General features: G+C 38.0%; 1 protein-coding gene across 1 annotated transcript; it reads left to right on the top strand.

Moving 5' to 3' along the window:
* Positions 1-13,453: 13,453 nt before the first annotated feature.
* On the top strand, positions 13,454-16,309 carry LOC110933573. Its single transcript, XM_022176788.1, has 2 exons — positions 13,454-13,852; positions 14,018-16,309. The coding sequence occupies exons 1-2, from the start codon at positions 13,454-13,456 to the stop codon at positions 16,307-16,309; spliced, it is 2,691 nt and encodes an 896-aa protein (XP_022032480.1).
* The last annotated feature ends 622 nt before the right edge of the window (positions 16,310-16,931 follow it).

Raw genomic sequence — 16,931 nt, 5'->3', positions numbered from 1 at the left:
TTAATTTGAAACACATAGGATACATGTTAAGACAAATTATCCTGTCAAAAATGTGCTTAGGAAACCAGAAATGTCGGGCAGGATGGCCAAGTGGTCAGTAAAGTTGAGTGCTTATGATTTAGTATATGAACCTAGAAATGCCATAAAGTCTCAGGCTTAAGCTGACTTTGTGGCTGATTTTAGTAGTGACATTCAGGACGAGGTAGACCTAGAAGTTCAACAGTTAGGAGAATCCTCAGGATCCTGGACATTATATACTGATGGTGCATCTAATGTAAGAGGAGTAGGATTAGGAATACTACTAAAATCGCCACAGGGGGACATATTACCCCAGGCTATTAGGTGTGAATTTCCTGCTACTAACAATGAGGCAGAATATGAAGCTTTAATTGCAGGATTAGAATTGGCTAAGAGTATGAGTATCAAAAATTTGCAAGTATATGTTGACTCTTTGTTAATTACTAACCATTTTAATGGATCCTATGCAGTTAAGGGTGAGAAATTAATCGAATATCTCGATATTCTCAAAAAGTTAGCAAGATTTTTCGATGTTTTTTATACTTGAACAGGTACCAAGGGAGGATAATGCTGAAGCGGATGCCTTAGCAAATTTGGGATCATCGATCAGGATACCTAAAGGGACCCAAATACCAATATTACATATCTTGTATCCTGCAACGAATCCTCAGGAAAAAGAAGTAGCAGGTATTCAGGATCCTGGAGCGGAGTATCTTGAAAAGGATCCTAAATCCTGGACGACTCCAATCATGAGATATCTCAAGGAAGGACATATCCCCGGAGATGAAAATCCTAAGGCATTTAGGATGAAGATATCACGATTCACTATTATAAACAATGTTTTATACAAGAAATCTCTTGCAGGACCGTATTTGAGGTGCTTGGAGGGTCCTGAAGCCAAAGAAGTACTTCAGGATATACATGAAGGGGATTGTGGTAACCATACTGGGGGCAGGTCGTTATTCTCAAAAGTATTAAGGACAGGATATTATTGGCCAACAATGAGAAAAGATGCCGCAGAATATGCTCGAAGATGTGACGCATGTCAGAGACATAGTAACATACTGCATCAACCTGCTGAACCATTATATCCTATTGTTTCCCCTTGGCCATTTATGAAGTGGGGTATGGATATAGTGGGAAAGCTACCAAAAGCCCCGGGAGAAAAGTTTTTATGGTAGCAATGACGAACTATTTCTCTAAGTGGGTCGAAGCGGAAGCATTTGTTCAAGTTAGAGACCAAGAAGTAGTATCCTTCATAAAGAGGAATATCCTGACCAGATTCGGAGTACCAGCCGAAACAATCTGTGACAATGGTTCTCAGTTTATAAGCAAGAGAACTACTGACTTTTGCAAGAGTTGGGGAATCAAAATGGTAACATCTACTCCAGTACATCCTCAAGCGAATGGACAAGCAGAATCCTCAAACAAGATAATTGTCAATAACTTAAAGAAAAGGCTTGGAGCCAAAAAAGGAAGATGGGCAGAAGAATTACCCTTTGTTTTATGGGCTGATAGGACAACGGTAAAGAATGCAACAGGCCAAACCCCATTTTCCTTGGTATTTGGAGCAGAAGCAATGATTCCGACGGAAATGACAATACCCACTGCAAGATCTACCCTAAGTGATCCTGAGCCGAATCCTGAAGCCTTGAGTCAGGATTTAGACACTGTAGATGAGAAGAGAGATGCGGCAAGGCTAAGGATGGCAACATATCAACAGAGAAGATCCAGGGCATACAACAAGAATATAAGGACTAGGAGGTTTCAAGTCGGAGATTGGGTGTTAAGAAAAGCTTTTCAGGATACTACGAATCCTGCTGATGTAAAATTGGCTCCAAAGTGGGAAGGACCCTATGAGATTGAATCTGAATCAGGAAAAGGAGCATACCGACATAAGAATATGGAGATGCTACCAAAATCCTGGAATGCTATACATCTAAAGCTCTATTTCATGTGAGTTTGGAATTTAATTTCTAACTCAGGATGGTATGAATTCTATCTCTTTTAATATGTTTAATATTATTTACTCTTTTGAACTGATTACTGACTTAAGCATCGGAGGGGTGTTAGCCAAGCTAACACCCACCTTAGTTTAAGGATGTTTTGCAGGATATGCCTCCAGGATATACACTCGGGATAATTCGGAAGATTAGAGGATTGGCCCCCTCTCTCACGTTTAAGGGATCCTGATCCCTTCACAGGTTTAAAGGTATTCACCTTTCTCACGAATTGGGTTTAAACACCCCGCCTGGAGCGCAAGTTATCCAGGGATAGTTCAAGGTGGCGGGACCAGTTCATGTAAAAGTGGCTGACAATTTCGTTACTGTTGGCTATACCCTGGATCCTTAAGGTATATGAGGATTGATCACCCTCTCTCGCGAAAGGGTATTTTCATACTCTCTAAGGTTTAAGGTTTTCACCTTTCTAAGTCTTGGAGTTTATACACTCTCGCCTGTAGCGCACAAAAACAAGAGTGTTTTCACACTCTTCTAAGGTATAAAGGTTTTCACTTTTCTAAGTTTCGGGGTTTCCACACCCTCGCCTGTAGCACACGAAACGTGGGTAAAATCCCCGGTAAAACTCAAAGACTTAAAGGATTTCACCTTTTCAAGTCTTGAGGTTCTTATACTCCGGCTTAAATGCCTAGAAACTGGGTTTAGTCCCAATAAAATACAAATTTTTTGGACAATCCCAAAGTATATTTTCAAAAAACATAATCATTTACAAGTCTACATAAATTTTTGAAAAAAGATTGCTAAGTTTAAACAACTGGTTGAAGAATTGCTAAAGGATCATATCCCGGTACAACATACTGGTCCTGCACAGACAGGGCACATCCGTGATGGAACATGACGTATGCTGATACTATATCCGACTGGGGACATTTATGCTGGAGCAAGAAGGAAACCTATGCCAACATTATATCCCACTGGGGACATTGCGAATGATTCAAAGGTTTAAGAATGAAGATTATTGCCTTGGTGTTTCTGGTATGGATTCTTACTTTTCCTAAGTTTGAAGGCCTTATCTGAGTAAGTTAAGTTTTTATGAAAATTTGTACTTAACTAAGTTTTTGTCAAACATTCTAAACAAAGGTGACAAAGCAACTAAGTATCATACCAGTATCCTGATCAGGATATTCAGAACAAATTTATCAAAATAACATATAACACGGAGATGAGGTCGAAAAGGTTAGTTTATTATTGGTCCAAAGAATTGTATTCTTGGTTTCATCTCAAAAAGAGACCCATTCACCAAGAACACAATTAAGTTTTTAAAGCATATTTACATAAACAGTTGAAGGCTTCATCCTGAAAACACAGGATCCCTCCACCTTCAACTGTCAAACTATTCTACTTGCAGGAAATGAAAATTGTTCTAAGTGCAGGACGACCAGATATTTTAGACCCTACAAAATACAGGTATCACTAAAGACAAACTAACCAGGATACAGGTTCAGTATATGTGTACGAGATACAGGATCTGGATACTTACCTTATTAGGGAAGGAGATCATGGGCTCGATGAATTCCATGAAGCCAAGGTCACCATAAGAGAAACCTTTGGCAGCAGCAGCAGAGGGCTTAGAGCTGATGGCAACATATGGCTCCTTTTTCACCAAGACAGGCTTAGAAAAGCTGTCAAGCTCATCTGGATCAAAAGTAGCAGGGTCCTTGATGGAATCTGCGTAAAAGGGAGTAATTCTAATTTCATTACATGATAGTATTCTGAAGTAACCAAACCTATGCAGGAATATTTAAAACATATATCCTTACTAGACATGTTGGAATGACTAAAAAAAATATATCCGTTGGAATCATGATATCCAACAGTTATATTTTTGGGGACAATTGTTATGGGTGAAATTCTAAGCCCATATCCTGATTTTGTATCTTGATTTTTTATTAGTTGTATATGATCAGGATACCAGATCAGGATACCGGGCCAGGATATTGGCAATATCCTGAGGCAGTATCCTGACTATTACTAACGATTGGCTTGTAAAACGTTGGTTGCAAGGTACCAACGTTAAAAGACTTGATCTACCTGAAGATTCGCTCAAGGTGGTTGAAAAATGGACGTTGATGGTGGAAGAATGGGTCTTGTAACGGTCAGAAAGGCATATTCCGCGAGAATATCGGATGTTGGTCAATGTTATTGACATTGTAACGGTTATATGAGCTGAAGACCCGGTTTTGTAGTCAATAAGCACGTGGAAAACAAGTAGAAAGATTCCCCAACGTTCAGAATGGAATATTCCCAGGATCCCGGAATAATAGGAGAGTTAGTTTGTTTTTTGTAACTATATAAAGGGGCGATCGGATCATAGGTAGACACAACTTTTCACACACTTTCACTCACACTCTTTGCTCTCTAGCTACTAGCAACAGCTACACACAAACACTTGTACTCAAATCTCATTGTAACACTTAGCGATCCGATCAATATCCTGCACTGTATCCTGACGTTTGAAGTAATAGAAGAACAAGGCAGCTGCGATTGTCAGCTCCCGAGGTTTTATGCCGGCGATCTAGATTGATCAAGGGCTATCCTCGTACATCTCGTGTCAACCCCTTTACTTTTTGCTCATTGTTTGATCGTAAATACAGCTCAATATCCTAAGTCGTATTCTAAATACTGTTTTTCTAAACAAATTAACCAACATATTTTCAACACATTTTTTAGCACACTACCTCACTTAACTAATTTGATCACTTAATTGCTTCAGTAATTTTTGACCAAAACACAAGTACATACATGAAAAGTTAAAATATAAATTATTTTTAACAACTTATTACCTCGAAAAGTCTGCATAAACGGATATATATTTGAGGAGTAAAATATATATTTACAAAAACACAAAACATACTCAAAGTGTAAAGACATGACAAATGGGCAAGACCCGACGAACAAGGGCACGACCCTCACAAAGAATGAACGTACAAAGAACATATACATAAACAAAAGATGGCGACTTGTACTTGTGTGATACAAGTCTAGTGACTAACATTAATAGAATACGTATAGGTCACGATACTACAAAACCAACTGGTGATGTTTATGACGCAGGGTACGCAAAATTGTGAGTTCATGTCCCCACTTTTAAACTTTTACTTGATTTCTAAACTTGGGGAAAATACATGTACTATGGTATGTAGGATACAAAAACTAGGGAATGATACATAGATCATGTGACGAATAGGGTGCCATAAGCGCCATTAATCAATTACATACCTAGACCGCAGAACAAAAGGTTAGATCTAATGGGTGTCAGGAAGCCTCACTCTTGGCCACACTTTTACCAAGAGTGCTTTTGTGTCTCTAGTCATGAATCGACAAGTAAAAATGCCTATCGTTTGGATGCTTCCTATGTCGTTGCATATGTTAGTGGCCTCGCGAACCATTAGCGATCTCGTATTCCTTACTTTTACAGAAATACTTATTTCAGGACAATTACATACCATGTTTTCTACAACGTATGCTTAAATGTTTATACAAAACTGCATGAATTCACACCAATATTATGTTGACGATTTTCCAAAACTTACATGTATTTCAGGTAACTAAAGTGGATGTACGTGCGGTCTTACTCTTGCTCCTGGATTTTGCTTATGTTTTCAGCTATGTTGTGTCAAGACTCCTATGCCTATTTTGTGGGATTTGGTTATTATATCTCATCCCGTGTGGTGATATAAGGATCAAAACCTTGATGTTTGTCTTCAAAATAAAGTTGTACACTTTTCAGACAATATTTTATCTTGTGATGTAAACACTAAACTTAACTTATGTTTTGAATATGTAATGTCAATGGCATCTTGGAGTTATTTTATGATCATGTAGTATGTTTACCATTCATATGCAATTAGAACCTCTCAGGATCACACCTCGTGCTTCCGCCTTAGAAAGGGGTGTGACATCGCCACTCGTTCCATTTTGGTTTTTGGTGTTGAATAACATTTGGATTAGGCGGAATAGCAGAGAAAGGAAGATTGTTCCACTTTGTAGGTTAATCACTGCTTTGTTGAAGGCATATGGAGCAATTGGTGCGAAAGACAAAGGGTCGTACAAGAAATTCAAACCGTTTGACATAAAGCATTTGGGCCTGGGTTGGGAGTATAAGGAGTCTGAACGGTATCATAAATTGAAGAGTGATGGGAAATGGTGGAGGGCATTGAAGGTGAATGCCCGCCCACTACGACCGGGTGAGGCGGATGAGCCTGAGAGTAGCGATGGGGATGAGAGTGGAGATGACGATTATAGAGAGGACACTTTTACAGTCGATGTAGAGATAGGGGTGCCTGTGACATCTGTGCCTCTTCGACCATCATACGAATACAAAACCAATGAAATATTGTGTTTCATACTTGGGATTTGTATAAATATGTGTATCATTTGCGCATATCAATTCTTGTTCAATTTCAAGCTTTAAATCGCTTTTTGGAAAGTTATGCGCGAACTGATGCGTAGACGTAATCAGTTTAACGCGACAAACACTCCGGAACAGTGACATAGGCTTAACATACCTTAAATAACCTTTACATAACTTAGAAATAAGTTTTGGATGGTTGGTGTGTCGAAAACAGGTTTATTCGATCGCATGGACTATTTGCGTCAAACTGCAAAACTACGCCGATTTGTATAGTAACGAACATTCCAGAACTTGATCATAAGTTAAAAATACCCTAAATATCCTTTACATATCTTAGAAATAGGCTTTGAGGGGTTTGGTATGCGAAAATAAACTTATTCGATCAATAGGGACTAAAAGCGTCAAAAAGTGTATAAGTTTTCATTTTCGCGCATATCTTACGTTCTGAACATATCCGAACACCCAAAAATTTTTGTAATCATTAAAATATTTTATTTTAGTGACTGGAATGCAAAAAATACCATTCGTCTCACAATTTGGATCGTTTTTGCGTCCGTTCGAGTTTTCGTCGTAATTAACCGAATAACGCAACCGTACGACCAAACGACCCGACATCCGAGATGTTTTCGCGCATATTTCATGTTCCCTATACTTTAACTTCATTGTAGAGCCTTGAAATGGGGTTAACGGGGCTTAAACGTGTCAAAAATGCATCAAAAACCAAGTTTTGGGCTTGCAGGGACTAAACTTGACAATCTGCCAAAGTAGTCTAGGAGGGGCGCGTAAGACTATGTACATGTCTATGCGGCCCGCGACAACATGCCAGACAGAAACATTGATGGCTAGGATTAAAGCACGGATTACGAGAAACGATCCAAACGATTCTTCGAAATCTATAAATATCCACTTGGTTTTCAAGCATTCCTCATATTTGTTCTCATTTCTGCTCTAAGTTGAAGCTCTCAAGCTTCATACCTGAGCAATTTGAGTTCAAATCTTCAAGGCTTGGACCTTTTGTAAGTTTCTTTCATACTTTTATGCATTTTAAGCATGAAAGTCAAATAGTGTTTAACTTTCTGCTTTGACCAGTCTTTGGTCAACACAAAGTTCGTTCGAAATTTGCAACATGAGCGTAATCACGATGGTTATAGTCCCTTGTGACTATACCTACTGATTACCACGTTGATTAGTCGAAGTGACGAGTCAAAATTTTGGTCAAAATGCCGTTTATGCGCATTTTGAGACAAAACTATCCTAGGGTAGCAAAACACTTTGTTTTGATATCAAAACCTGTTTTCTTACTTAGTTAAACACGCTTTAACATGTTTAACTCGTCACTTTTTAGTCTAGTGCTTGTATAGGGTCGTAAGATAAGCGGTCTTAACAACCGCTTAGACCTTCGAACCCGACCCGTTTGGTCGATCGTTAGGATCCGACCAAGCACATTTAGTGACCATAGTTGTATAGGGAATAATCTTCCGAGGTTATACCTTATGGTCACTTAGTTTAATTAGTTGTTAGATAGGTAGTTTATATGCCTTAGGTAAATGACCAAAATACCCTTTTCATGCATAATTGGGTTTTAAGCATATGTAACTTAACTTTTGTCACTTAAACTGATTATGCAACATATTTAAACATGTTTAGGCATATAATACTTGTCATAGGACTAGTTAGGCATTTCGAAGGCGCATTTGCGCGAACGACGCGTTAAAGTAGCATAAGCTACCTTAATGGGTCGTAACGGGTCGTAAGCACTTAGGATAGGTTCCGATTTAGAACGTAGGCTTTGTTAAACCACATCACATGAGTCCCAATACTCATTTGGTTTATGAGACCTCATTCTATCCAATCTCCCGATTTAGGTGTCGATTTATTTACTAGCGAACTGATTACTAGGTACTACTTGATTTCCTTGGTTTGCCTGAGCTTCGGTAAGTTCATTAGATCGAGGATACTTTCCGAATCAATGTGAGTACATAGTTCCCCTCTTTTACCGTTTTCGACTGTTTTGGGGTGATTCATATGTGCTAAACGATTTTGAGCTTTGTAAACAAATGTTATGGTTTATACTAAACACAACAATTTCAATTATGTGAACTATTGAACCACTGGAACTAATGAACTATTGAACCACTGGAACTATGAGAACTATGTGAACTATTGAACCACTTCAACTACTGATCTATGTGAATTATTTGAACTATTTGAACCATTGGAACTATTTGATTTATGTGAACTATTTGAACTATTTGAACCATTGGAACTATTTGATTTATGTGAACTACTTGAACTATTTGAACAATTCGAACTACTTAAACTATCAAACGATTGGGTTATGGTAAGTGATTAGGTAACGGGGCAGGTGTAATGTGATAAAAGCATGGTGGATACGCCGCTGGTACTTCCTATATATAAGTGCTTTTAACACCTTACATACCGTTGCGTTATCTAGATCACTTGGTCGAATGTTTTCAAAACGAAGTTACACTACAAGGTTTTCCTAACGATATAAACCATACGAGTTTTATTACAAAAACGATTTACGATTTGGGTTACATAAACAAATGTTTTGGGTTAAGATTCATAGCTACGAGATTTTATGAACTATAACCAACTTGTTTTGAGTTGGTTAATCATATTGCAATACCAAACACTTTTCAAACAAGGTTTTCAACTATCAACTTTTGTAGTCTAACGAGGTATTGCAACATGTAAACAAGCCATGAATCCGATACTCTCACAAAACCTATGTACTCGCCGGCATTTTTGTGCTGACGTATTTTCACATATGTTTCAGGTGCCATAATTTGATAATGTTTGACGATGATTATGATGCTTACTCAGATAGGAATGGACGAGGACTTAGTGACTCAATAACAATGAAAGTCAATTTGTTCATGTTTTGTTTCTAATTTCAATGCAATGTAATAAACTTAATTCAATAAAACAAAACTTTAATCCATGTGTTGTGAAACAATGATTCTGTTACGACACTCCCCGACGTTTCCGTCGCGGTTTGTTGTTTTAATGCGGTCGGGGTGTGACAAAAAAGTTGGTATCAGAGCTCATGGTTATAGGGAATTAGGTTATTAGTAATGCTTTAACCTAGACTATAACCTTACTAGGACCCTAACACAAGTTACCTTGTGTTTAGTCTTAAAACAATACCGTTGCCTATCTTTAGGTGACAACCACAAGAAGAACACGAAATACGAATCCGACTTGAAAACTAATCATCTCTTCTTAGAAGATTTATGTAGGACCGGTTTTGACTCCGAAACGATTGCGAACCGAACGTGTGACGTGCGGAATCCGTACGTGAACGTGGCCGAACACACGAGACGTAATTATAACTGTGATTCTTTGATAGATCTGAAAAGATACAAGAACCGTGAATCACCTTGGAGCACTTTCTCTCTCTAGCTTCTCTCTCTAACACTAGAGCTCTCCAAGTCACAAATGGCTAAAAGTCCTAAAACTAAAGCCTAAAGCTCCTATTTATAGATGTTGCCAGTTCACATGGACTGGCTTTGCCACTTCATATGAAGTGGTCACTTCATATGAACTGGCTTTTCCAGTTCATGTGGACTGGTCAACCAACACTAAAACCCAATTTTCTTGACTACTGAGCTCTAGTTTATCCTATCTAATTACAATATAAAGCACTTGAATTCTTCAGTATCTGCTACGGACTTGTATTGACGAAGGCGATAGACATTACTGCACCAACAGACTCCCCCTTGGATATTGCTGCAGTCAATCTCGTAGCATCTTGTCTTTCTTTCTCTCTTTGAGTCTGTTTGAAAATTTGATAATATCAGCAACCGCAGACTCCCTCTTTCTTGAACAAAATCCCCGTGGATCTGTCTTCAGGCTTCTGTTGCTCTTCCTTTCGATCAGACTCCTTTTCTTCAGGCTCCCCCTTTCAACAAGCTTCCGTGCTTTTGGGATCGACACCTGGCTTTCCGGATACAAGCTCTTCAGGATAGTTACATGGCTCCTTGAATCCACGCTTCCTCTTGTGTTGAGCTCGTCTTCAGACTCCCCCTTAGACTCGGCTGTCGGGATCGTAGTCTGGTACAACATCTGCAATTCTCATACATTTATAAGTACAAACATTTTGAACCTTCAATTGTCCAGGAATTGTGACCTGGCTCTTTTAAACTTTCTAAATCAAGATCATGGCTTTAATATATAATAATATGAATATATCCAGAAATACTTGATTCTCTCCCCCTATCAACAATCTTCAAATCGGAATCTGGCTCTTTTACAGACTTTAACAATATAGGAATCCAAATCCTTCACGGTTAATCATCCAAGTCCAACTTAATGACCTTGGAGATATCACAAACTGTTTTTTTTTTAAACTACAAGTTTCAAATTAATGAACTTGTTTTATTTTCAGAAACAAGATCAACATACTTAGATTTTGAAACTCAGCATTCAGACATCGGTAGTCTAAAATAAAGTGAAATCAAAATCCTTTGTATTTTTCTGAAATATAAAGCAGTAAAGAAATATTTACAAACATATTTACAGACAATATTTTTGTTTGAGTTCGCGTCAAAGGATCATATCAGTTTATGACAAATCACTAGTACCGTTGAGCTTTTAAACACTTTAAGTTCTAAACGATTCACTTAGATTGTCAATATACTGATCCACTTAAATTTTCACACAAACTTCAATTGATACGAGATTAGTGTTTTAAGAACTTAAACTTATTCACGTGTCCCACTTCAGAATATACTCCTGTATCAAAATTCCCTAGATTCGGTCTTACAGGTGAGTATACCAATCTGATATTTGTTCTCTAGGTTCGTGCGAGACCTTGAGAGCTTAGGTATGAAATTCCGTTCTGTCAAAGAGATGAAGGCTCGACTTTAGGTGTGTTCCCTTTAGGGAATCTTTTCTTCAACTGCAATTGATTCATATCTTTCGATATTTTTCAATTTTTGTGTAGAGGGTAAGCTTTTAAAGCACGTAAAGTATTATACGAGGTCTAGGCCATTGCTTCCGCAAAATCAGAAGACCAGGTATAATACCGCAGATATCAAACAGTATAAAGACCTAGTATCTCAGAATCAGGCAATCTCTCAATCAAGATTTCGGGGGTTACCCATATATCCGAGAGATGTTCCCTACGAGATAAGCAAGTATTTGATATTTTAGGGTTTATATCTCGAAAACAATCTACTAAGCGTGTAAAAACCTACTGGCATATCATCAGTGAGACCGTTTATTACATTAAAACATTCCATTTCTTTAGTGTGATTGTCTACTGATGTACTATCATTTCCTCTTTTTACACAAAAACTCAATTTTTGAATTTTATCATGTTTTTGGCTTTTTCAAATTTTCTAATGTTTTTTGGATTTTCTGACAAAATCTTATTCCCCCTAAAATTCAAAATCATTTAAAGAAAATTTGACAAACCGACACTGATAGCTTAGTCTCGCCATCCATTTTCAGCTTTTCATGCACTGATTTAGCAGAAAATATTATGTACTCCCATGATTAACAACACATTGATCTTTTACAGTTGGAAAACTGTTTTTCATTCTTGTGAAATTAATCATGTTTGTTCCGCCGTGAGGGTTTCGGCATATTCAAGTAACAAATTTTTGAATTTTTGAAATTTTTGACAAATTTAAAAACAAACATATTTTTGATTTTTCAAATTTTTGATAAAATAAAAACGTATTTTTGGTTTTTAAACTTTTCAATTTTTAGGGTCTTTGAAATATTGTTTATTTATCTATCCCGAATATGGAAGAAGGTGGTTTTTTGAAAAGTGAGGTTAGGGTGGAATATGAATGGAAGTCGCCAAAATGTAATACGTGCAATGTATTTGGACATGGTGAACATGAATGCCCGCTGAGATGTATGGAGAAACAAAATAGCGAAGGAAATGAGAAAAGTGAAGTCGATGATCAGGGTTTTAGGAGTGGGATTAACAGGAGAAAGGGTATGAAGCAGCATTTTCATGTCAATGAAAAACTGAAGTTCGTGTATAGGCCCAAGAAGCCAGCCGAGAAGCTGAATCCTAACACGCCAAGTTCATCTAAAGGTTCTCAGTTTGCTACTAGTAATCAGTTTAGTGTTTTAAATGAGGTAGTTGAGGAACCGGATGTTGAAGTTCAGGAAGTGAAACTAAGCTCGGATGATGGGATGCCAAAGTTCATGGGGGAAAATTTGAATGAGGATACGGTTAAAACAGGTGCAAGTACACCTGCTGAAGGGGTTATCAATGGATAGCATAGCCGTTTGGAATGTAAGGGGTTTGAACCATCCCCTGAAACAAAAGGAGGTTCAAAATCTGGTAAAATCTAATGGCTTGCAGATATTAGCTATCTTAGAATCGCATGTAAAGGTTCAAAATCTCAGTAAAATCTGTAGGAATGTTTTTCGGAATTGGGATTGGTCTTCGAATGGTAATGTATGCATCAAATGTACTAGAATAATTGTGGGTTGGAATATGGATCATGTTGATGTTATGGTGTTACATGTTATGGATCAAGTTATTCATACGGAAATTTTGTTGAAAAAAGAAAAGACCATGCTCTATGTTTCATTTGTTTATGCTAGTAATAGTGTTCAAGATCGAAAACAGCTGTGGAATGCTCTTCGAATGCATAAACGGATTGCCATGGATAAACCTTAGGCCATCATGGGGGATTTTAATGTGGCTCTTAATCTTGATGATAAAAGTATGGGATCTTCTGTTGTTACCAGTGCTATGAAGGATTTCAATGAGTGTGTGAATTGTATTGAAGTTATGGATGTTAAGGCTCATGGTATGCACTTTACTTGGAATCAAAGGCCGAGGAATGGTGTGGGGATTCGGAAAATGTTGGATAGAATTATGGCCAATGTGAACTTTATTGACTCGTTTGTGGACGCGTATGCTAGTTTTCTTCCTAATGGCATTTCAGATCACTGTCCGTGTGTGTTAAAGCTTATGAAGACCAGCCGTAATAAACCAAAACCATTTAAGTTTTCTAATCAATTGGTTCATAAAAAGGAGTTCATGGATGTCGTTAAGACGTGATGGGAAATGACGGTTGAGGGGGTGCCAATGTTTACATTGGTGAAGAAACTTAGAGGTTTAAAACACCCGTTTATATCTTTATTGCATAAACAAGGGAATCTCCATAGAAAAGTGTTAGACCTAAAGGAGGAGCTTGATAAGTTGCAAACCAAGCTGGATTTGGATCCGTTTAACGTGAGTATTAAAGAAGCTGAATCAGTGTATGTTAAGAAATACCATGATGCCTTGATTGACGAGGAAAGGTTTTTAAAGCAAAAGTCTAAACAAAAATGGCTGGAGGTTGGCGATGCTAATACTGCTTTCTTTCATAATGCAGTGAAGTGCAGGAACCATATTAATAAAATCCATATAATTAAAGACACCTTTGGTAATCTTCACGAGGGAGATGGAGTAGCATCAGCTTTGGTGAACCATTTTCGGGGTTTTTTTTGGTACTGAGGGCGGGTTGGGGAAGAGATTGGATCATGATATTTTTTCTAACAAGCTTCAATCACATGTCGCTGAGTCCATGTGTCGGCCGGTTATTCAAGATGAGGTAAAAATGCTATCTTTTCTATTAATGAGAACAAGGTGCCTGGTCCGGATGGGTATACATCAGAATTCTTTAAGAAGGCTTGGTCAATTGTGGGTAGTGAGGTTACTGCTGCTATTATCGATTTTTTTGAAACAGGTAGAATGCTCCAAGAAATTAACCATATTATTGCTCTTATCCTTAAGGTTCCTACTCCGGGTGTAGTTACAGATTACAAGCCGATTTCGTGCTGTAATGTTGCTTATAAGGGGAGCAGCAAGATAATTACTAGTAGAATTCTTGAAGGGTTGAAGGAGATTGTTAGTGATAACCAATCAGCTTTCGTCCCAGGTAGGAGGATATCGGATAACATAATGTTAACGCAGGAACTTATGCACAATTATCACAGTCAGGTTGGTCCTCCTCGATGTGCTATGAAAGTGGATATTCAAAAGGCGTATGATACAGCGGATTGGAGGTTCTTGTGTGATACATTGCACGGTTTTGGTTTCCACCAAAGGTTTATATCATGGATTATGGAATGTGTTACATCTACATCGTTTTCTCTAAGTGTAAATGGAAATATTCATGGTTACTTTAAAGGAAAACGAGGATTGCGACAAGGTGATCCTATGTCTCCTTATTTATTTACTTTGGTTATGGAGGTGTTATCATTGATCCTTAGATCAGAGGCTGCTTTGGATGGTTCTTTTAAGTTTCATAATAAGTGTGAAAAACAGATGATAATCAATCTATGTTTCGAGGATGACTTATTCTTGTTCGCTAGAGGGGAGATTAATTCAGTTAAGCTTATTTTGAAGTCCCTAAAGGAGTTTGAAATTGTTTCGGGTTTAGTGTCGAGTAATGCTAAAAGCGCTATTTTCCTTTGCAATGTTCCAAATCATGTAAAGGAGAGGATTATGGAGCTGATTCCGTTTGAAGAAGGTAAACTACCAATCAAATATCTGGGAGTTCCGTTGTTAGCTTCGAGGCTATTAGTGAAAGACTGTCAGGTGCTGGTGGATCGAATGAACAAGAGGATCATGGACTGGAAGAACCGTTTTCTGTCTTTTGCTGGAAGCTTACAATTAGTAATTTCGTTGCTCTCGTCCATCCATGTTTATTGGGCTTCAGTTTTCAAATTACCGGCTAAGATTATAAAGGAACTTGAGAGTAAAATGAAATGGTTTCTTTGGGGTTTTGGTACAGCTTCTAAAGGCAGAGCTAAAGTTGCTTGGAAGGAGGTCTGTCTTCCCAAAGCCGAAGGGGGTTTGGGGATTAGGCGGATTGCGGACGTTAATAAATCATTAATGGCCTATCATATCTTCAGTATCCTTTCGGGCAGGAAGTCTTTGTGGACTGATTGGGTGGACTTACATAGGCTCAAGGGCCGAAGCATATGGGATATCCCGGTTCAACCGAATGCTCCTTGGGGATGGAAGAAATTATTAAAATGTAGGTCGTTTCTTCGAGTTTTTTTCTGGAGTAAAGTGGGTAATGGTCATAGTTCTTTTATTTGGTTTGATAAGTGGTGTGACGATTGCCCTCTAGTGAATTTTGTTACTCGGAGACAAATAGCGAGATATGGTTTCAGTGTCAAGACTAAAGTTACGGATGTCATTGAGCATGGATTGTGGACATGGCCAGATGCATGGAGGGATGTTTATCCAGTATTATTTCAGTTGCAACCTCTTAATAATTCCAGTGCTGATGATCAAATATTGTGGAGGAATTCGGAAGGTAAACTTGTGTACTTCACTTCTAAAGTGGTGTGGAATTCCATTCGTATTCGAGAGCAACAAAAGGATTGGTCAAAGCTCGTGTGGTCCTCTTTCAACATCCCAAAGCATGCGTTTACGTGCTGGCTGATACTTAAAAGAAAACTTTGGACTCAAGATCGTATCCTTCAGTGGAATCATAAGGTGACTGGATCTATGAATCAGATGTGTTGTCTATTGTGTTACGCAGGACTAGAGTCACATGAACACTTATTCTTTCAATGTGCATACTCAAAGGAGGTGTGGAATCATGTCCGTTCTAGAGTTGGCATGAGTTCGGTTCAAGAACAATGGGAAGATATAATCTCATGGCTGATTCCGAAAGCTAATTCAAAATCAGTTTCAGCGATTGTTAGTAAGCTGGTTGTTGCTGCTTCGGCGTATTCTATTTGGAGTGAAATAAATACTAGATTTTTTAGTAACAGGTTGCGACCTCCTGAGCAATTATCGGAATTTATTCTTAGCACGGTCCGAAGCAAATTGATGTCATTCAAGTATAAAGCGACTGATAATGTAAGGCGACTCTTGGAGGAGTGGAAGATTGATCGGGTTGAGTACTTTGAAGAACAATGAAAGCATTTGCATTTTGTTTCTTTTTGTACTAGTCTCACTGTTTGGTTGTCGTTTCTTGTTTACTCTTTTGTGGTATGTCACGAAGAGAATTAGGGGGCATTGTCAGCCTTCCTACTTGTAATGTTTTGGTATAGTTATAAAATCACCGGGGTAACCCTTTACCCTAAAAAAATGTACAGAAATCAAACAAACTCCCTATTTCAACCAACTCAGGGATCAGCAGCCTCCTCTTCTTGTGCCAGGCTGCTCTGACACTCCTCTTCTTGACTTTCTATTATCTTCGGAAGCACCTGCACATTTACACTTACTCAATTACTTAAACAAATTAGCCCAGGTCTGTTGGACCTTAGGCATTTCTACACAATATGCATCATTTAACTTTGGAAAATCTTTGTCATTCTGAATGAAGACTTTTTCAATTTTCACTTCAAATTTTTCATCATTTAACGAAGTCATTTGTTTCTTAACAGACCATGCTTGACCTTTTGGAGTCCCTCTTTTATAAAAATGTGAATCTTTTTGAACATTTTGATTTTGAACAATATTTGATTTCCAAAACTGTTGGGGTTTTGTCATATCAACTGATGTTTGCCAACTTTGTGTTGTTCTTAATCTGGGTGTG

This window comes from Helianthus annuus, chromosome 4 (genome assembly GCF_002127325.2).
Source record: "Helianthus annuus cultivar XRQ/B chromosome 4, HanXRQr2.0-SUNRISE, whole genome shotgun sequence".
In the NCBI taxonomy this organism is placed as follows: domain Eukaryota; kingdom Viridiplantae; phylum Streptophyta; class Magnoliopsida; order Asterales; family Asteraceae; genus Helianthus; species Helianthus annuus.
Note: the sequence above shows the minus strand (reverse complement) of the source record. Positions and strands in the feature narration are given on the sequence as shown.

Bases quoted from the DNA above. Each gene is read 5' to 3' on its own strand.
- LOC110933573 (XM_022176788.1), top strand. From the start codon at position 13,454: ATGACGGTTGAGGGGGTGCCAATGTTTACATTGGTGAAGAAACTTAGA. The intron at 13,853-14,017 runs GTGAACCATTTT...AATGAGAACAAG, and splicing joins ATGGAGTAGCATCAGCTTTG to GTGCCTGGTCCGGATGGGTA.